The 21,144-nt window shown below is 43.2% G+C and overlaps 2 protein-coding genes across 3 annotated transcripts in view; both read left to right on the top strand.

Annotated features, from left to right (window-relative positions):
- arhgef17 (Rho guanine nucleotide exchange factor (GEF) 17) overlaps nt 1-16,232 on the top strand; it is a 91,930-nt gene extending 75,698 nt beyond the window's left edge. Inside the window, exons 6-21 of the mRNA XM_088639119.1 lie at nt 439-615; nt 1,406-1,456; nt 2,001-2,110; nt 3,182-3,267; nt 3,653-3,771; nt 5,281-5,488; nt 5,791-5,864; nt 6,253-6,440; nt 7,149-7,387; nt 8,087-8,330; nt 9,345-9,431; nt 9,978-10,045; nt 10,463-10,611; nt 10,898-11,072; nt 11,689-11,955; nt 12,372-16,232. Coding sequence (XP_088495245.1) covers nt 439-615; nt 1,406-1,456; nt 2,001-2,110; nt 3,182-3,267; nt 3,653-3,771; nt 5,281-5,488; nt 5,791-5,864; nt 6,253-6,440; nt 7,149-7,387; nt 8,087-8,330; nt 9,345-9,431; nt 9,978-10,045; nt 10,463-10,611; nt 10,898-11,072; nt 11,689-11,955; nt 12,372-12,577 — 2,448 coding nt within the window. The 3' untranslated portion in view covers nt 12,578-16,232. The remainder of the gene's footprint in view (nt 1-438; nt 616-1,405; nt 1,457-2,000; nt 2,111-3,181; nt 3,268-3,652; nt 3,772-5,280; nt 5,489-5,790; nt 5,865-6,252; nt 6,441-7,148; nt 7,388-8,086; nt 8,331-9,344; nt 9,432-9,977; nt 10,046-10,462; nt 10,612-10,897; nt 11,073-11,688; nt 11,956-12,371) is intronic.
- A 2,969-nt stretch (nt 16,233-19,201) lies between these two features.
- Nucleotides 19,202-21,144, top strand: part of relt (RELT TNF receptor) — a 30,292-nt gene continuing 28,349 nt past the window's right edge. Inside the window, exon 1 of one of the 2 annotated variants that reach the window (XM_088639117.1) lies at nt 19,202-19,220. The gene's annotated coding sequence lies outside the window, so the exon portion shown is untranslated. Of the gene's footprint in view, nt 19,221-20,996; nt 21,127-21,144 lie in introns of those variants that run through there. The other variant, XM_088639114.1, reaches the window with a different exon arrangement.

Here is a 21,144-nt window from a genome sequence, read left to right as displayed (position 1 = left end):
CACATGTCCTGGAGTGTGGTTACAGCCTGGTTATATATGGTATTCATTGTCTCATGGAGTTTCTGGAAACTAGTCCTTTTGGGGTCGTGAAAATATGACGCGGGGCCACAAAGTGAAATGAGTATGAAGACTAACCCTTAAAAAAAACAATAAAAAATGTTCCTTAAAGGGCCCTGCGTGGTTATTTAATGTGTGTAAAAGGCCGAACAGGGTAACATGGAATGGTACAAATTATTCCTTAGTCTGCCTAGAGTCCGGTCATTAGTGAGCAGGGCTAAGCCGTAAAGCTGCAGCTCGACAGGAACGAACTGTTCTCTGCGTCCCGCTATTTTGTGCGACACCTCGGGTTCCTTCAGTACCTTTCTAGGCTGCAGGTCGGCTCGCGGTGGGGGGGATGCGTCTGACGGCGGCACGTGTGTGTTTTTGTGTGGACGGCAGGACCTGCTGAAGCACACCCCGGAAGACCACCCCGACCACCCCTTCCTGCTGGACGCCCAGAAGAACATCAAGAGGCTGGCCGAGAGGATCAACAAGGGCCGGCGGAGCGCGGAGGAGGCCGAGAAGGAGACCCGAGTTCTGCAGGAGATCGAGGCGCACATCGAGGGGGTGGAGAATGTATGGTTGCCACCCCACTCCCTCCCCTGTCCTCCCTCGTTTCTCATCCCTTCCCCTTCGTCGTTTCATCTCTCTGCCCACTGTAACAGGCCAACCGGCCGGATGCTCTCCTTCAGTAATCCAGCCGGTCCAGAATACCACTCTTCATGTCACAGGGAGTGGGCGGATTTTGGCTTAAATTTTAATCCTCAGCGTGACTGACAGCCGTGGGCTGTTGTAAATCAATTTCAATTGAAAGTGGACCAGTAATTGTTGTCTTGATGAACAAGTTGGCTGTGGCTGGCAGGCAGCTGGCGCTCAGCGTGTGGTTTATTGACCCAGTGCTGTTGGATATGGTGTTGCTTCCTGATCTAGACTGCTCTAGGCACGGTCAGATATTTTCTGTTAGGCTCCACATTTGCCGGCATTAAAGGTAGAGCCACTCAAAACATTCATAGTTTTAGTTTTCAGTGGTGGTCACCTTCCATTAAATACACAAAAAGTTTAAAACCTAAAAACAGCACGAGTGATTTACCTCAGTTCTGGGTTGGCTGTGCTTGTTGAATGAAAAATATATGTAAGCTTAATGCTGTAACGAGACTGGGATATTTTTCTAAACATCCGAATAATGTTCACCTGGAGTGGAGTAGAACTGTCTTCCCCACCGTTCTTGTGTTCCAGCACTCCATGCTGAGTTATTGTTGAATTTATTCATTTGGATTCATCGATGCAGAACATGATTGTTGGGGATTTAAATCTTTTGGCTTTTAATATGTGCAAGGTGATGCTGAGATACCTTTCTCGTTTATAGCTTTTAAATCCTCAGAGGAAGTTCCTAAGGCAAGAGATGGTGGTGGAAGTGGTAAGAACATTTTCCTTATTATAGTTTCTCTGCAGAGTTCTATGCCCTCCTGTCCTTAACATTGGATTACAGGTGAATGCACTTCATCTGTAAGGCTGGTAACTCATTTCTTCCCTCTAGATCACAAACAGCTGTAACCTGTACTAATGCATTCCTAATGTTTTAATACATTCCTATATTTTACTTCATTCTTCATATTTAAAATAAAACTATATATGGACAATGGAGAGTAGTTGGAAAACAGAACTAACCCATGTCTTTCTGGACTTTATTTAACATATTGTTATTTCAGGAATGTGCATACCTAAATGTAGTTATCTGGAAGTCAGATTTTATAGTTTTCAAAGGTTTACCCAACCTTTTAAAGTAATTTTCTAATACAATTCCAGTTTCCTGTCTGTGGCGTGTGTTGAGATAAAGAACAGGCTCATACTGAGCTATTGTGAGATGAGTCTTTTTGTATATGTGTGTACAGTTTGGAGGAGAAAAATGTTTTCCTTTTGCTGATAATACAATGCATTTAACACTGCTCTGCGTATTGCAGAAGACTGTGGGTGGCAAGAAAGACCGTTCCTTGTTCCTGTTCAGTGACTTGCTGATTTGCACAACATTGAAACGGAAATCAGGGTCCCTGCGTCGCAGTTCCATGAGTCTGTAAGTGACTCTGTTTTTACCTGAATGATGGCCTAGGTTGGCCTAGGTAGAAAGACGAGTTTGATTTTGGATTTTCCCTCGATCTCACTACTACATATTTATTTTTCCACAATATATTTGTTGTTCCTGTTGTCTACATTGTGTCGTGTTGTCTGTTGTGCTGTGTATGTCCCGAGAGATCAGTGGGATTAAGAATCCCCATGTATGTACGTGTAAACTACTCTGCTCTCTCTACTCTCTCTTTCTCTTGGTTTCTGTAGAAGAGATTGGTAGATGTGCAAATGATTTTCTCGTTTACTAACTGATGACAGATTGCTTTACAGTTAGCAACTCTGACAAATTCCCTTGACAAACACTCCAATCTCCGAGTGAAGGAAACATCATTAGTAATTGAGATTTTGACTTTTAATCTCATATCCCTACCTCAGATGAATGATTACCACGGGACTGTCAATTGTACATTGGTTATAGTCAAACTTTAATTGAACTGTGGCGTGGGTTCAGGCTATTCACTGCCCTCCTTTTTGGCAGATGGGCCTAAATGTGAGCTTAGCAGGTCTTTCTCATCTTACTTACAGGTCAATCCAAATTTATTGGTAGCAAACAATTGCAGCTACATGTTAAAATCTAATCATGATCAGAGATATGAGTATCCCTTAATGCAGGTGAAGTTCCCCTAATTGTGCCATTTACATAAGTAATTTCAGACCATTATGCTGCAGAGTGAACTAATTGTGATGCCTCCCGAACCCTTCCAAAATCACCAACATATTCTCCTCTTTTTAAGCAAATATTTTCTTTAATCGAATAGTTTGCCATATTTGTTCAGAACCCATCAGGATTAATGTGTCCCATGCAAAGCAAAGTGGCTGTATCATGTTTCTTCTGTTTCCCAGTCTCCCAAAGTCTGTCAATTTAAACCACTCGGCTTGTATAAGGAAATGTAAGCACTGAAAGAGCTGTGGGGCACATGCATTATTCACGATACTCTTTTTAAATCATTCAGCGCAGCAGGGCTCCATCTAGTGGTCATTCCTGGTAATTGTATTCTTTTCTTCCTCTTTTTTTAAGTTACACGGCGGCAAGCGTCATTGACACCTCGAGTAAATATAAGTTCCTTTGGAAACTGCCTTTAGAAGATGTGGAGATGGTTAAAGGTAAATCGTGCTTTATGTAGTTTACTAGATAACAGTTTCTCAAACAGTATCCAATGTGACGAACTCCATTGTTTAGTGGGAAATGGAAACCGATTTCAAGAACTTTGTTTCAGAGCTTGAAAAAATAAGACTTTATGTAACCTTACAATTTACGCTGCCTGTCTGGAGGAGACCATCATTCTTGAGAACTGCTAAAACTTATTGATGCTTTCATCCACTGCTTCTGTTGTCTACCTCAAAAACGTAAGAGCCCAAACACCGTTCTGGGCAATGCTAAACGATAAGTGCTAATGACTCGGGGAATTAAGTCAAGAAAATGAAGCGGGAGCCCAGAGATGTTTGTTTGAACCTGTGTGTCTGCCCTCTCTCCCCGCCCTCTTGACAGGCACGTCTCAGGCCACCAATCGGGAGAACATTCAGAAGACGATCGGGAGGCTGGATGAAGACCTGAGCACGCTGGGTCAAATCAGCAAGCTGTCCGAGACCCTCAGCTTCCCTCATCAGGTGAGGATCATGGCCGTGTGGAGCAGGCAGTGCAGTACACAGCCGTTAAATTAGAAGGGATGACCCCTGCTGGTCAGAGGTGCCCGTAGTGCTGTGGTAAGTATCCTTCCTAGGTTAACGAACGAAATTCTTTCCAAAAAATGTATTCATAATTTGAACATGGAAAATGAATTTCCCTAAGAAGATTACATGTACAGTAAATCCCTCTTACTGGTTTCCAAATTCCTTACAATCACAAATTTTACTTTTGTGAAGTGCAAAAGAATTATAATGACAACCATATTACTTTTTCATGTAAATTGCTGACCTTTAAAGGCCTAATTATTTTCTGTATGTTAAAAGATGTTTACATTGACAGTAGTTATGGTATTTCAATAGTGCAAAAAAACATAAGCAATACATGCAACAATTTTCTTTAATAAAACCTTAATTATTATAATTATAATAGTAGATGATGACTTAGTGGTCTGAAATTGTTTATTAGATCTATGTTAAGCACTGAAGTGTATTTCTCCACCTACGGTAGGGTGCTCACCAATGAATAAATAGGGAGGTCACTATTACACTTGATACAGGTTTGTATTTTATACAAAATGTAGAGTATAAATTTGCAATTCCTAATATGAATGTAGTAGAAAATATAGGATGCTTAAACCTATGCTACACACTGAAGTCAATTCCTCCACCTATAGTAGGATGCTCACCAGTGAAGGATTTTTGGGCACTGTAGTGAAAACATGTCAGTTTTTCAAAACACGGAATAAAGTTGCAGCGTTTGTTGTAGCACAAATGTATAATAATAATTGCTTACACCTATATAGTGCTTTTCTGGACACTCCACTCAAAGTGGAGGTAATTTACAGGTAATGGGGACTCCTCTCCACCACTACCACCAGTGTGCAGCATCCACCTGGATGATGTGACGGCAGCCTTAGTGCGCCAGAACGCTCACCACACACCAGCTATTAGTGGGGAGGAGAACTGTAATGAAACCAGTTCATGGATGGTGATTATTAGGAGGCCATGATTGGTAAGGGTCAATGGGAAATTTGTTTAGGGGTTACACCCCTACTCTTTTCGAGAAATGCCCTGGGATTTCTTAGTGACCACAAAGAGTCAGGACCTCGGTTTTCGTCCCTCATCCGAAGGATGGCGCCTGTTTACAGTATAGTGTCCCCGTCAGTATACTGGGGCATTAGGATCCACATGGACTGCATGGTGAGCGCCCCCTGCTGGCCCCACTAACACCTCTTCCAGCAGCAACCTTAGTTTTTTTCCCAGGAGGTCTCCCATCCAGATACTGACCAGGCTCACACCTGCTGAGCTTCAGTGGGCTGCCAGTTGTGAGTTGCAGGGTGATATAAATCGAGCGATGCCTGTAGAGTATTGCCCTCACCGGGGGTCTGCCCCTCTTTGTTGCAGAGGGCACAGTTTGTGCTCAGGTGAGTCACCACAGTGAATGATTCCCTGAAGGCTGAAGTGGGATTAACCCGCTGTGTTTGAACTCAGGGCCTGGATGATGTGATCAGGGACCTGATGGCTGCTGTTCATCGCGAGCTGGCAGAGAAGCAGTCGCTGTCCTTCAGCATGACCTTCCTGCCCACGAAGGTGGAGCTGACCACCGCCTCCGCTGAGAACACCTTCGTCTTTGAGTTCACTGGACCGGAGGCGCGGAGCAACTTTGAACAGGCCTTCGAGGACGCCAAGAAGAAACTCGGTACTTGGGGATTCGGATGTAAAAGCAAGGAAATACTAGCAGCTTTCTCAAGAAGACAGATTAAGGAGCATAATGTCTTTTCTTTCCCCTAGAAGTGGTTAGACAGCACTGGTATACCAGTGCTTTTTTAAAAAAATAAATCCTGCTCACATTGTCTGAAGCTGTAAGTAAGGCCATTCTAGAACAAGGAATTCTAGATATTAAATGGACCACGTGATATTATAACTCTCTGTCGTGATGGCATGGAGGTCCAAAATTGTTTTTTTTTCCCTAACATCTTTTTGTGCACTGTTCTTTTCAAGCAATGAATAAAGATTACTGGGATCCAGAATTTCTGAAAGCTATTCCAATTATGAAAACCAGAAGCGGAATGCAGGTGAGTTTGTGTCAGCTCTGCTGTGCCCTGTTTGAGAAATTGAATTTATTCTTTTTTGACAGTAGTGCTGTTTGCAGCTTAACTAGTGTCACTTCACTACAACAGATTTGCAATATGTTGCAACAGGGTTTCACAGTAAGACGGGGGAAAAATGAGTCATAATGTTTCCTCAGATACATAGGTTAATGTGTAATATACAGAAAAATGATTTATTGTGTAAATACTTGAATAACATAAAAACACATCTAATTCACCTTTTCATTTGGTGGCTGATGTTTCTGAAGGCTCTGTTCTAAAAAAAAACAGACAAGCACTGATTGTGTAATGGACATGTTCTCTGTAGTGAAGCTCTGCCCACTCTCACTGGTTCTCCCATTTTCTCCTCCAGTTTTCCTGTGCGTCTCCCAGCCACAGCTGCCCAGAAAACACCTATGAGGTGTGGGTGTGTAACAGCGATGGCTATGTAGGCCAGGTGTGCCTTCTGAACATCAAGGATGAGCCCACAGTGGAGGCCTGCATTGCTGTCTGCTCTGCCAGGATCATCTGCATCTCTGCTGTTCCGGGGCTCAAGGCCAGGTGTGTCTGAGAGGTTACAGTGCTTGCCTCTAGATCTACAAATTATAATCCTTACACTTATATAGCACTTTTCTGGACACTCCACTCAAAGCGCTTTACAGGTAATGAGGACTCCCCTCCACCACCACCAGTGTGCGGCCCCATCTGGATGATGCAACAGCAGCCATAGTGCACCAGTACACACACCACTCACCAGCTGTCAGTGAGGAGGAAAACAGAGTGATGAAGCCAATTGATAGATGTGCATTATTAGGAGGACGTTATTCTTTCAAGATTCACTGATTTTTCTACAAAGCTAGCATCAAACAGAAATGTGGTTTTTTTGGCTATATTGTGATGTGTTTTGTTTCTGTGCTCAACATTTTTTTGGTGTCGTGGAAATACGGAATTAGTGAATTGTAAACAGGAGACCGGCATCTTTGAAGTGATGTCTTCAATTAAAACGTCAGTGTCAAAATGAAAGAAAAATTGCACGTTATGCTTTCATGGGCCACTTCTGTGTATTAGCGTTATTAGGTTCTAAGGGACTAGATTAACGTTTCAGCAGAAGACTGTATTCCGTAAGCACTAATTGGGTTCTAGTGCTAACTAGATGTTGCCAGGACACTGATTGATTGTCAGTGGCTCAGCTGAACGGGGCAGCAGCTGCAGTCTCTCAGAGGTCTATAGTTTGTCTTGTGTGCTCACATTTTCCCCCCCTCCTCCCAGGGATCGAGGGGAGTCTCTGCTTAGCCCACCCCCGCCCGAGCCAGCACCTGTTCCCTCGGAGCAGAACCTCCACATCTCCATCTCGGGCTCGTCCCTGGAGCTGGTGGGGCCCCCCCGAGGGCGGGGTCGAGAGCTCGTGCCCTTCGACAGCGACGACACAGATGACGAGTCCTCGCCCAGCCCCTCCTCCACCCTCCAGAGCCAGGCCAGCCGCTCCACCATCTCCTCGAGCTTTGGCAGTAAGTGAGGAGAGAGCTCGCGCTCCTGTGTTCGACAGCCTCTTTCACCCCACAGCTCCTCCACACGGAGTAGCGGGGGGCTCGGTTCTGACTTCAGCCTCCTATAAGCTTCTGTAAAAGAAAATCGAAACTGAAAACTGTACTACCTGAAGTGAACTGAACTTCCTGAACTGTACTCCCGCTATCATGTGGAAATATGTGGATAATACAGGCCATCCCACATGGAATGGTTTAATGTTGTACAAATTCAACATGGAAGATTCCTTATAATCTGAAATGTAAAATGAATCAATTTTAAGGCCTGCTTAAGACGAAAACCACCAGATAGAACATACTAAATATTGAGAGTGAAAGGAAATTAAAATGTTTATTAAGTAAAGGAAGGAAAAGAGATGTGTAAAGGAAATGAAAGGATGGAAAAATAAAATTTGGGGATGGTGAGAGAAATATCCTGCCTTGGCCATACCATTTTTTTTCTTTATTTGTAATTAGAATATTTTTTCTTTAAAATTCAGTTGAAAATGTTAAAGGAGGCATTGTATTATTGTTATAGGAGGCATTGCTTTATTTCTTAGAGTTTTGTCAGGCATGTTGTCCTCTGAAGCGCTGCAGCTCTCTCGGTCTCCTTTGCCCTTGTTGCACCTTGTTCTTCCGATTCCCCGCCATCCCACCCTGGCTTACTCTCCCCCCTCCTTCCAGATGACGAAATGGTTGGCTCCAAAGAAATGACGACCGAGACAACGAGCTCGGAGGAGGAGCAGGAGTTCCCGTCGGTGGCCAGCTCGTACGGCCCCCCTCGGCTCAGCAGCGACAGCCCCATGGATGGCCGGGCCATGAGGCGCTCCAGCCGGGGCTCCTTCACTCGTGCCAGCTTGGAGGACCTGCTCAGCATTGACCCCGAGGCCTACCAGAGCTCCGTGTGGCTGGGCACCGAGGATGGCTGGTACTGCCTGGGTTTCGCCCACTTTGGCTCGTTCTTTCACTTGCACAACGTTCACTCTCTCGCTCGGTCACTCACACAGATACTCCGCTCGTGCCCTCACTTTGTCCCCCGCACGACTCCTCCGTTTGCGCCCTCACTCAGTCACTCTCGCAGCTACTCCGTTTGGTCCCTCACTCAGTCACTTGCACGGCTGCTCCCTTCATGCCCTCGCTCGGCCACTCGCACGGCTCCCCCGTGCGCTCCCTCGCTCGGCCACTCGCACGGCTCCCCCTTGTGCTCCCTCGCATGGCTCCCTGGTTTGCTCCCTCTCTTGGCCACTTTCACGGCTCCCTCGCTCGACCCCTCGTACGACTCCCCGAGTTGCTCCCTCACTCTTCCACTCACACGGCTCCCCAGTGCGCGCCATCACTCTTCCACTCGCACGGCTCCCCCGTGCGCTCCCTCGCTCGGCCACTCGCACGGCTCCCCCATGCGCGCCCTCGCTCTTCCACTTGCACGGCTCCCCCGTGCGCTCCCTCGCTCTTCCACTCGCACGGCTCCCCAGTGCGTGCCCACGCTCTTCCACTCGCACGGCTCCCCCGTTCGCTCCCTCGCACGGCTCCCCCGTTCGCTCCCTCACATGGCTCCCTGGTTCGCCCCCTCTCTTGGCCACTTTCACGGCTCCCTCGCTCAACCCCTCATACGGCTCCCCGAGTTGCTCCCTCGGTCTTCCACTCACACGGCTCCCCAGTGCGCGCCCTCACTCTTCCACTCGCACGGCTCCCCCATTCGCTCCCTCGCACGGCTCCCTTGCTTGGCCCTTCGCACAGCAACCCTGTTCACTCCCTTGCTTGGTCACTCACGCGGCATCCCTGACAGAGGCCAGGAGAGCCTTGAAGTATATTAGGAAGACAAATTGCACTTTCGTCATCTGAACTGCATCGTTACGTTTCTGAAAGCATATCATTAAAGAAACAAGACTAGTTTTATATTCTCAGTGATTTCCTTTAACAAACATTTCATATGTTTTGGCAGCATTCATGTATATCAGTCATCGGACAACATTCGGAACAGGAAGAACAGCATGAAGATGCAGCACTCAGCATCCATTTTGTGCATCTTGTAAGTTGCCGGTTATAGTGTTCATTTACACCGTTATAAGAGAAGAAGAGAAATAATTTAAATTGTGTACTCCTATGTGACGTTACTAGAACTTCAATTATTTCAGTTTGTCCAAAGAGCAGTGTGGGCTGTTGCTGCTGGCAACTCTTCACATGTTGGGTAAGAACAGAGCACACGTCATGGACTGGTGACCTTAAAATAACAGAGATGGATAGTACAGCCCTCAGGGTTGTATCTCAGCTGCGAATGTGGTCAAGCAGTTTTGTTTGACCGCTTGTCAAATGTTGCTGCAGGTGTAACAGGAATTGCAAAATTAAAATAATAGCAGTGAAAGCAGTGAGCGCCTCGATCAAGCCTGTATGTGCTGAACTAGAATATGGGCTTATTTGCTATATCAAGCAGAATTAGAATAAGGTATCAGAACTGGCACTGTTTCACCTGTGATTGTCCGAGCAATTATGAACCTGCATCATTCTAAGAAGGAATCGCAGATAAAATACTGAACTCTTCTTTGTGTAATAATAGCTCTTCCTCTCTTTTTTCCAGGTATCTTGACAACAAAGTTTTTGTATCTCTTGCCAACGGTGAAATCATTGTCTATCAAAGGGAAGCAGGTGAGTCTGAGTAGGTGCTGCAGGAATCCCACTTGCAGTATCATTTTGAGGCCGTTCTTGCTAAATCCACATCTTGGGAAGACCAGCTTTACCGTATTTGGTTTTGAAGCAAACAAATGAAACAAAAGCAGTGTCCGCCTGTAAGCATATGCTTTCACTGTTGTGAAAAACCACTGTTCCTTCATATCAATCAAAATTATTCATTTTATTCGTTCATTTCCATGGTCTAAGGGGTTTTTCCCCAAGAGGTGTAAAAGTATTCAGCCTTGTCTACAAGTAAGATTACTTGTCTTTTTCAAGACAGTTAGATGGTATTAAATGTAGCGTAGTACCGGAAGATTTCTGGGTGTCATTCTGAATGGGTATGAAGACTTTGTGCAAGGCATTCATTGCTGGGTTATGTCTTCTTTCACACAGGCAGTTTTTGGGATCCCCAGAACTCTCAGACTTTGTCTCTGGGCACCCCCGGGAGTCCTGTGACCAAAATGGTGCCGGTGACAGGGAGACTGTGGTGTGGCTGTCAGAACCGCATCCTCATTCTGAACACCAACACTCTGGCGCAGGAGGTACAGTACAGGGCTCACCACACCACAGCCAAGGATTAGATATAGCCCAAGGGGCTTACAGTACACCCATACACAGCACGACACTGGATCAAGCTGTGAATTTCTTTCCTCCCTCACTGCAACCTTGATTAAAAAGAAAAACACTTTTGAAATATTTTCTCCCAAACTCACAAACCATGTGGCATAGCTCTGTGAACAGTTATTTTGCATTTGTTTTTAAACGCATATGGACTGATCTTCCCCTGATCGCATATGGTTGTTATTGGTTTTTTTTTCTTTGCTGCAGCACACATTCCAGATTGGGCAGGACAGTAGCCGCTGCGTGACCAGCATGGTGAGCTACGGCCAGGGTGTGTGGATCGCCCTGCAGGGCAGCGCCCAGGTCCGGCTCTACCATGCCGTCACCTGTGAGAGCCTCATGGAGGTGGACGTGGCCCCTGCTGTGCATAAGATGTTGGCGGGTGAGTGCCGGACACTGGGCAGTGAGCCGTAGTCACACAGGTGGCCTGAGCCACTCTGCTTGTGCAGAATGAAAACGTGATCCGGTAGGAAGCTACAATTCAGACTACAGTACAAATATTCCACTTTGATACACCTTGTTCAGCTTTTAGTTTTTGATCTGTAAATAGTGGGAACTGTTCAAAATTAGCATGGATCAATGATAGTGTTTCCACAGAATTGGGCCTTTATTTGTTGCACTAAAACATGGGGTAGTTTCTAGTGTGTTCACAGGGAGTTACAGGGCTTAAGGCTGTGTGACTGCAGCTGATAAGACTGAAGAACTTAAGAAGCGAGAGGACGCTATTCAGCTAATCTATCCTGTCTGGGAGCTATTTACTTATTGATCCAGCTGTTTCTTGAAAGTAGCCAGGTTATCCAACTTAAACAACGTGATTGAATACCCTTTGACTAGATCCAAAGTCTCCTTCTCTCAGATTTAAGTGTGCTTCCATGTTCGTTTCTAGTGGTCTCCTATGGCTCAGGTTCCACTGTTAATTCCGACAATGCCAGCCCAAGGGACTCCTTCAGACCCCTTGAGGATTTTGAATAGCTTCCCTCTCCCGCCTTCCTTTACAGGGTCAGACGCCATCATCCGGCAGCACAAGGCGGCCTGCCTGCGTATCACGGCTCTGCTGGCCTGCAAGGACCTGCTGTGGATCGGCACCAGCGCTGGGGTGGTGCTCACCCTTACCATCCCCCCCGTCTCCTCCGGCACAAGCCCCCTGCGCGCTCCTCCCGTCCCCATGGGCTCGGCGCACGGACACACGGGCCACGTTCGCTTCCTCACCTCCATCGAGCTCCCTGAGGGATTCGATGTGGCCTTCCCGCTGCCTGGAGACCAAGGTACAGGCGGGAGCCTTGCTCTGTCTTACACAGGGATATTCGAAGCTGGTGGCGTGGTGGAGGCCGTCAGGGCTGGAGCGATTGCTGCCACATTGCTTGTGTTTCACTCCAGAAGGTGGAAACTTTCCTCTTCAGATTTTGGATGTATTATAATTCACACAGCCTTCTCTCCAAGCCCCCAACTGGCTCAGGGATCAAGCCAGTATGCTTTTCGACTTGGTTATCTTAAGTCAGTGGATGATGAGGTCTGGGCCATCCAAAGAATCTTGAAATTACTCTAGTTGCTCACATGAAACCGTTCCCCATTACTGCTCCCCTAGGGTCTTCAATGTATCTATTGGGGAATACTTTCAGGAACAGAACTTTGCCACCGGTGTGCTTCAGCCACGCTGATTTGTGCTCTCTGCCACCCTCAGGTAACCCGGCCACAGGCGGAGAAGGCGGGTCGGGCCTTCAGAGACAAGACTCCGCCCGCCGGCGTGCCTCCACCCTGCTCCAGTCCAAGTCCAACCTCCTCGTCATCAGTGGGGGTGACGGCTATGAGGATTTCATGCTCAACAACAGCAGCGAGACGGTGGGCCGGGATGACAGCACCAACCACCTGCTGCTGTGGAGGCTGTGACCTGCTGCCTGCTGCAGTCAGACCTGCCCACAGCCCCTCCCCAGTACCGCAGGGGCAGCAGGCCTCTGGCTCCCCGCCTTCGACTTCGTCTTTTAAATTCTAAACGTCTTCTACTTGGACATCCAGTCTGTCTGTGCATGGGCGTTTCTTAACACGGGGGGCGGGGGGGGATGTGTGTGTGTGTGGGGGGGTCACATAAAAAAAAAGTTTATTTTTTGGTCAATTTTTTTTTTCCATTCGGTGTAAGAAGTATTATCTCGCGCGGCTTGTGTTGTTCCCGGCTCTGTCGTTGTGCTGAAACTGTTAACTTCATGAGCAGCAGCAAGAGGAGGGGTTTGAAGAAGCGAAGCAATTGTTTTTAAACAGGGAAAAAAAAAAGAAAAGTGACTGATAAGCGTCTGAACTCTTTGTTGAATTCCCCCAGTGCGATTTCTCCCGGTCAGTGCCGCGCTGGCTTCCTCCAGATGTTTCACCCCTGGGCCCTTGCTTTTAGGTCAGCCTTTCAGCCAGAAGCTTCCAGCTCTTTCCTGAAGGCGTCACTGAGCATATTTTTGATTTTCCACAGGCTGGCTCATGGTCAGCCTAAAGAGAGGTGAAGTGTAAAAGAAGAGGGAAGGGGGGGAAATGAGGCGTAGCAAGTGACTATCAAAAAGGTCTGAAGAAACGGAAGGAGGACGTTGGCAGAATTCAAGAGAAGAAAATCACATATTCTGCCCGACCTATGTTTTTATTTCAATAGAGGAAAATGGTCAACACACATCGATTCTTGATGGTGTGGTAACTACTGTTAATTTCAGACTGTGATTTGTGTCTCTACAAATGAAGATTTTTTTTTAAATCTCCTTTTTTATTATTAATTGAAGAGTGTAAGAGAGCATAGACAATAACCAATGTGCAATAAGTGGCCTGGGGTACCTGACAGGAGATTATATATAGTACATATATATCTTAGTCTGTGGGTTGAGATATGAATTGGCTTGTGTCTCTCTTCAGTCTTAAGAACCACAGTTTAGTTACTGACACATTATTCACTTTATTTTTTGTTACATTTTAAAGTTTATATTATTGTTATTTGTTGTTGTTGTTGTTGGACCACCACAGTACTAGAGAAATCTTATTCCTTTCTGTTCATGGTACCATACCAGTCATGTTTGTACAGTATTTATGTTTTATTTTAATTGAGTTATCTTTTTACAGCACTTAATTTATACATTTTTCTTTAGTGTGGGCCAGAAGGTGGGGCTGAGGTTGAGTGGCTAGTTTGAGAGTTACATCGTGAAATCTCTCGCCTCACTCAGGAGCTGCAGCTGAAGTGTTTGAAAGGGCTCCAGTTATGGTTAAGGAGAGAACCAGCCCAGTCAGGCTTGAAGGTCGTTTTAAATCACCTGTTTCTGTAAAGAGGAGGAACACTGTAAATGACTGATGATTTAATCAAGTAATTTTTTCAATCGAGGGAACTCTGGTCTGTGAGGGTCCTGAAAGACATTCCGATTTTTATTCCAGGTGATCTCTAAATTACTTAATATACTGTAGCAAATCACCTCTTACAACAGATTATAGATGAATTCTTCCAACTCTTCAGAAATTAATGATTTAATATACACTTGTAAAACCTGCTGGATGTGGTTTGAGGGATGACGTTTGGAGACCCCTGCAGTTAATTGTTCATGTTTGTTTTATCCCATTTTACATTTATTGTCGGAAATCATGCATGTTCTGGAAAGAAGCAGATGAAACTTCATTAAGGCTGTGGAATAAGACCAGATAGTAATGTACAAAGAAGGTTTAAGTTTGTTTAGGTGACAAATCTAAAAGATTGCATTAGATCTCTGAAATAATCAGTGCAGTTGCCATTTCAGGGTTTTTGTGATTTTTCAATGTCTGATCTGCTGTAGTCACAATTGTTGCCTGTTAGTTTTTCATTTTGCCACGCCACCATACAGTGGAAGACGAGAAACTCCATCAGATCCTGCCTGCATTGTTGCCCATTTTGGATTAAAATGAGTCGACTGGTCAGGGTTTTCACACCAAAAGAGGGATTGGTGAAGGTTTTTGAACAGAGTTTTGAACACAAGCAGCTCTTGTGGCTTACTACCATGCTGAAGGATACTGAAGTAAACATTCGTTCTGGAAGTACGGTTTGGAAATTACACAAACCCACTTGAGGGTAGCAGTCTTGATAAAAAATAGAAGTTACCAATACACAGTTACTGTTATGTATTTCAGCTAAATTATAAACAGCAAGATTAGTACAAACTGTAAAGTGCAGACAAAACATGGCATTTGAAGTGTTTTCAAACTGTAATGCTAAAACGGTGTAAGTTGTAAGTGTTTGTAACTAGTCTGTGTGATGCGTGGCCAGAATGAGGTCATTTGTTTATAAAGCATGTGTGAAATAAACACTTTGCTTTATTCCCAGTCCACACCCTTTTCTCATGTGTTACTGCACAGTATATAGTATGTCAACATCCTTATGATGCTTAAATTGAGATTAAAAACATCTTGTTATGAGCTGTCTGGTAACGTAAGTACTATTATTCTGAACAAGAGAAAAGATTTGGTGTTTTCAATTAGTTAACAAGTAGAATTAGCGGTCTGGAAATTGACTGCGTTCATTTAACAGTAGTCAGGTATTGTCAAGCAAAATTTTACCTAGTTTCCTCCAGAAAGCAGGTGAATAGCCTCTTTTCAAGTTCTGCCCATCCGAGAGGCATGTAAACAATTATTACATTATCAGGTTCATGGTTGAATTTGGAACTTAAATTGCCTGTATTTTTTGTTTTTGTAGATGTTCATTAAAAGCCTGGTATTTTATTTATACAGATAACCCATATTTGAAGTGGACTGACTAATGAAGCATACTTATATGCACTGTACAAATAAGAGAAAACCAGTATTGCTAGGAATTTTACACTTCAACCATTTCTGTAGAGTTCCAGACAACTCTGAATATTTGAATGTGCCTTCAGTTCTCTACCACATGAACAGTGTTCCAATTAAAAATCGTTAACTGTTTCTGAAAGGCATTGCTTTCAGAGCTGTTAAAAACAACAAATTCGTATAGGCTTTGTAATGAAGTATGTTCTCAAGAATATATTTAAAAAATATTTGTAATTGTGACCTTATATTCCAGAATAAAACACATTTCAACAAAATGGAGAAAAGAAAAAGGCTTTCGATTCAAACATTTTTCAAATTTATTTTTTAAAACAACTAGTACTGCCTATCCTGTTCCAAAAAAACATTTCTTAAGTAGAAGTTACTACCATGCGGATTGGGTCAAAATAGACTCTTCTCTTGCAGGAATCATGTACTGTAACTCGTCCCTGTAATTAGCCGTTCTGCCCATGTGTGAAAGAAGTTGTTTTTGTGTATTGTAAATATTGGTATATATTGCCTTTTCTGTACATACTGTTCCCAGTCTTCAATTGTTGATATGAATCTAATGGCATATTTTTATATACTTGTTTAAGTTTTCTTAGGTACACACCTATTGTGCCATCACGTTTAAATTATAACGATTACAGTATTTTAAAGAAGAAAATGAAAACTTTTATCTTGAGATATTACAGATGTCATGATTATCAGTATCACATATTCCTGCTATGTTTTTTTTTGTCACTGTGGGTTCTTTGTAATTAAAAAGTTCACTGGTGCCAGACTCTGTGTTTATTTCTTTCTATTTTGTATAATTTTAATTTGTGACAGCTCAGTGTTTTCAGATTATCGGTAATTTGATTTAATTGTTGTCATGTTTTTTTTTCAGTAGGGAAACTCTGCAGGAAAAGCATAAGTCTCAAGTTTCTACTGTACCAATTGTACCCTTGAGTCAAATTCAGCTTGAGCATGATGTAACTGGCAAGTATATTGAACTCTAAACAGACCAATTGGGCATCTTAACCAGGCTAGAAAGTATTTCACACCAGAGTCTCCATTTACTTTGGTATACATCTTCCTTACTTGCTTGTGTATGTGACTGCCCTACATTGTCCAAGTAAGGAGAATGCAAAGTATGCTTTTAATTTAAATGGATATTTGTGTCTGGTCTGCCTGGGAGGACTGTGTAGTTATGTAGTCCAGTTAAAAACAATGCTCTTATTCAAGCAAGAACAACAGTATTTATGCAATGTTTGTAGGCCCATTTTCTATGGAATACAATGTATTACAAAGGAATGTGCAAAGTACTACAGTATATAAACCCATCTTAGGATATAGAATGTAATTTAGTTGTGTATAAGTATCGTATTCATGGAGGAAAGCAGTGATTTAAAGAAATGGTCTTCATTAATACAGAAATTTGTCTTATCGGTTGCCCTGGATCAGTAACAAAGCCAACTGCTCCGCAAAGCTCAAGCAGATTTTATGTTTCCGTGGTGGATAACGAGTGATCCATTATGCTACTGGGAGTGAGAGTATTGTCTGAATACATAAGACCTTTTGTCATTAGTTATTAACTAATATCAATCTTGTTTGTTGTTTGAGGTGAACTCCGTTCACATTTAATTCTTCACTGTAGAACTGTAGTAACGCTCTGAGTAGAAGAATCTATACCAACAGTATGTCAGGCTGTGTCCCTCGAACGCATAACCTGTGCTTCCTCCTCCTGGAAAATTAAGATAAAATGGTGTCGCAGTCAATTCGACAGAAGAGAGGGGCATCTTCAGTTGATAAATAAATTAATAAGGTAGAACGTACTGCAGTTGCTGTCTGTCTTTCGTAAGCACGTTCTCAGTTCGTCACAACAGGTGGTGCAGGTGTAGAGATTTTTTTTTTCCCCATAAGAAATTGGTTTGCAGGTTTAAGCCAAAGCCACCGATGGATGGGGAGGAGTGTTGCAGCTTTAATGTGTGGGGAATCAACATTAAAGTTCACTGCAGCATTCATGGACGGCTTTTGATCTTAGTGCTGCAATGTGGGATGCTTTATCTGCAAAGGTTAAGGTTACTATTTCTGTCGTGGCAAACAGACACTACAAAAGCCCTTGAAATTAAATATATCTGAATAGGACCGCATTGGCAGCGTTAGCGAAACGCTTTGTGAAATTATTCGGCTCCATGAAAAGAGGAAGACCGTTGGCATGGGAACGAGCAAATATGTGTTTTTGAATTATAAAGAGAAATTCACTTTGTGCACACCGTAGACAGAAGTGAGATGGAAAATTATGTACAGTAAAAGACAGGTACTTTTAACACAGCATGAAAAGAGCTGAACTCTGCTGTGCGCTCTGCTTGATGCTGAAGTGTTTTAAAGGGCTAGGCTTTTAAACTTGAATCAGTTTAAGAATAACGATTATCTGAAGTTGTATTTCTCCATATAAAAATTTGCCACATTCCCTTATTCTCCCAGCTGCTTACTGCCCAAGAAAAATTGCTATACTTGATACCAGAATAGGTGGACACTGTACCTGCAGAAAAAAAAAACTGACTCTACAAACATCAGTACAAGAAAAAGGAGCCTTTTTGTCCCTATTTGGGGGTCAGAGTGGTGGCTCTGTGGCCAAGGATCTCCGCCTGTGGCTGGAAGGTTGCTGGTTCAAATCCCGCAGCCTGCAGAGGAATCCTACTCCATTGGGCCCCTGAGCAAGGCCCTTAGCCCCCAGCTGCTCCAGGGGTGCCGTATAAATTGCTGACCCTGCACTCTGACCCCAAGCTTCTCTCCTTGTGTGTTTCATGGAGAGATATATGATATATAGCACTCTGACCCCAAGCTTCTCTCCTTGTGTGTTTCATGGAGAGCAAGCTAGGGTATGCGAAAAGACCAATTCCTCATACAAGAAATTGTATATGGCCAATAAAGTGAGCTTATCTTATCTAAAGTGATACTCCACAGTGATAAAAGCTAGATGGTTTTAAAGTATGTAAAGAGGGACATTTTCATAAATGCACATTATGGAGTGCTTTTGCTTTTGAAAAAATAGCTTCTGCATTCTCAGGTGCTGATGTTGCCAAAAGAAAAATCAAGCACGAATTTGCGCTCGGACATTTTTCTTATGACCTTATTTGGCTGACACTATCGTCCAAAGATAGTGTCCAAAGATGAGTAGTTTCTGTACATCACAAAACCCTGATATAATGCTCATTACTACTATTTTTTTTTCATCTCGGGACATTCTCTCTGTCACCAAACGTCTAATACAAAGCAGTTCTGTCCATTAAATTTGAGTTTACTAAAAAGAATTCATTACTTGGACTCAAGGGAGTGCTTGACTTGTTCTGTACAGTAGTCCTTTGTTGTCAGTCTATGAATCACTGTCAAAAGACTGCCTCTGTTCATTCTTAGCAAGGGAGAAAAAAGAAAGGCCCGTTTGAATAGTGCAATGTTTGTAACTAACCAGGGGTCTGAACTGTAGTTTCAAGCTTCATGTCCTTCATTCTGAAGACTTTTTCTTTTTCCTTCTTTTTGTCTTTGTCAAGTCATCACATAGGCACGCTTAAGACCGGGAGGGATGTTATCTGTAAAGGAAACCAAACCTCTTTGTATATACTGTATATTGAAAAGTCAATAAGACGACGCAGGGGGGACTCGTGTCTTAATCAAGGCCACCGGCAGCTTAGAAACGGGCTGGTTGCGGATAGCTCCCGACAGATGGCTACGGTGAACAAGAGCTTTTCCTCGCCGGGCGAGTCGTGTAAGGAACAGGGAAGTGAGTAAGAGGGGGTGGGGAAACATGCACTCGTGTTTCATCCGATGACGTTGAGGCGCTGAGCGAACCATTGAATTTCTGTTTTAAATTTTGGATCACAAAGAGAAGAGCTCGCCAAGGGTACTTCCTACCGGCGTTTTACTTTTTATTTAAGAAATATTTATATTTAAGACCTAAACCATGATTATAGACCATTAACTTGCTATAATATAACCACATAACCAGGTAAGAACGTTTTCATATCTATTTATAAAGTATTCCTGAGTATAAAAATGAGTTCGTGGCTGTCTTTAAACAGCAGATGGATGGACGGAGTATTTTAATTAAAGTTGTTACACATATAACGATATATGTTGATTAGACGAAACTGTCGTTAGATAAAATGTTAGTGAGTGAAATAGTTTACTTAGACTAATGTAATATTTGTGAAGACTAAAGTTTCAGCGATGTAAATGAACAGGGTACAAAAAAATGGAAACTTTTAATTCTTCACAAAAGTTACAAATCGAGCGCCTGCTATATGTCCATATTTGTTTGAACATCTCAAAAGTTAGTTTAAATTTAGTCATAGAGAAAGAGGCTGTACTACAGCAACCACATCCTGTCTAGTAGCGGCTTGGCACGCTTCCAGGAAGTTAAGGCTTGAACACTTTCCCTGACTTTTTATATGTACGTATCTGTATTAAATAAATGGCTCCTTTTTTTTACTGAGAGTGTCCGCATATAGCCAGGTCAACGCGGGGATGCGTAATTTCCAAATTCTGACTCGGTGGGATAGTGTTGCGGTTTCATTTTCAGCAGAACATCATTAGACTAACTCTATATAACGATAGACAATTCATATGCAGTTTCCTTAAATATAATTAACACTGAGGGACATGATGGGACATTTGCCTGTGTGTTAAAGATGTCTACTAATAAGGTTGTAAAGTAAAATATTTTACTTGTTACATAGTGGTGATTTTCATTGCGACTGCAAAGGCAACCAGACTGAAGATCTAAATTGCCTTTTTAGTAGTCCTGCGAGTACAGCTCAGTTGCTTCCGTATTTGTGGGGAAAAACTGTCGGGGAAAATAACTTAACGGCAAATTAAATAATGTTTTTGAATAAGATGAAAACTGATCGTAGGCAACCAGTTATTTTATAATAATTTCTAGCTGTTTACACCACTTATGTCCAGATTGCAAAATTGAATTTAGAAAATTATATTAAGCTATTCCTGAAAGAACTCCTAAAAGAACAGCAGATATGATGTAAGGGGTGTTTTTGACTTTAGGTTATGATGTCCCAAATCCATTCATACTTAGAAACAGAAAAAATACAAATAGAAGGACCGGCACCTACTGTGTAGACCGTGGTGCGCTTTACTATAAAGGTAATTTATTATAACCTAGCAATCAAACTGCATCTATGTTGGCATTTACAGTATTACGATACAGAGGTTGAATTTAGAATATCTTTATCGCTCTATGTGCAGTGGCCTAGGATATAAAGTTTTGAACGAAAATGATTTTTTCGTGTTTTTAAAATCCCGCCCAAGGTATTTTTTTTCAGGTTATTTCGTAGTCTGAATTAATAAACAGAACATCTTTGAATTTTTCTAGGTTAATAACTGTTCTGGGACTACAGTAGTTCTTAAGTGCGGCAGAGATCCATTAACTTACAACCGGGACCGGAGAGACTGCCGTGAAGACGTGCCCGTTTTCAGACGCATAGCCCATATAGATTTGAGTCCCACTCTTACACCAAATGGAGTTACCTCTGTATTTTTCATTTAAGGTCCGAAACAGTGTCGGTGCTACGCGAATTAGTATCTCCGAGACAAGAGACTAAGGACTAAGTCAGAGAACGCCGGCACCTGAAGCGGTGACCTACTCTATATCAAAGGGGCATTTAAAAATATCGGTAATTTTGGTTCTTTTT

Source organism: Lepisosteus platostomus, chromosome 7 (genome assembly GCF_059453375.1).
Source record: "Lepisosteus platostomus isolate fLepPlt1 chromosome 7, fLepPlt1.hap1, whole genome shotgun sequence".
Lineage (NCBI taxonomy): Eukaryota > Metazoa > Chordata > Actinopteri > Semionotiformes > Lepisosteidae > Lepisosteus > Lepisosteus platostomus.
The sequence above is the reverse complement of the archived record's forward strand: the minus strand, read 5'-3'. Positions and strand labels throughout refer to the sequence as shown.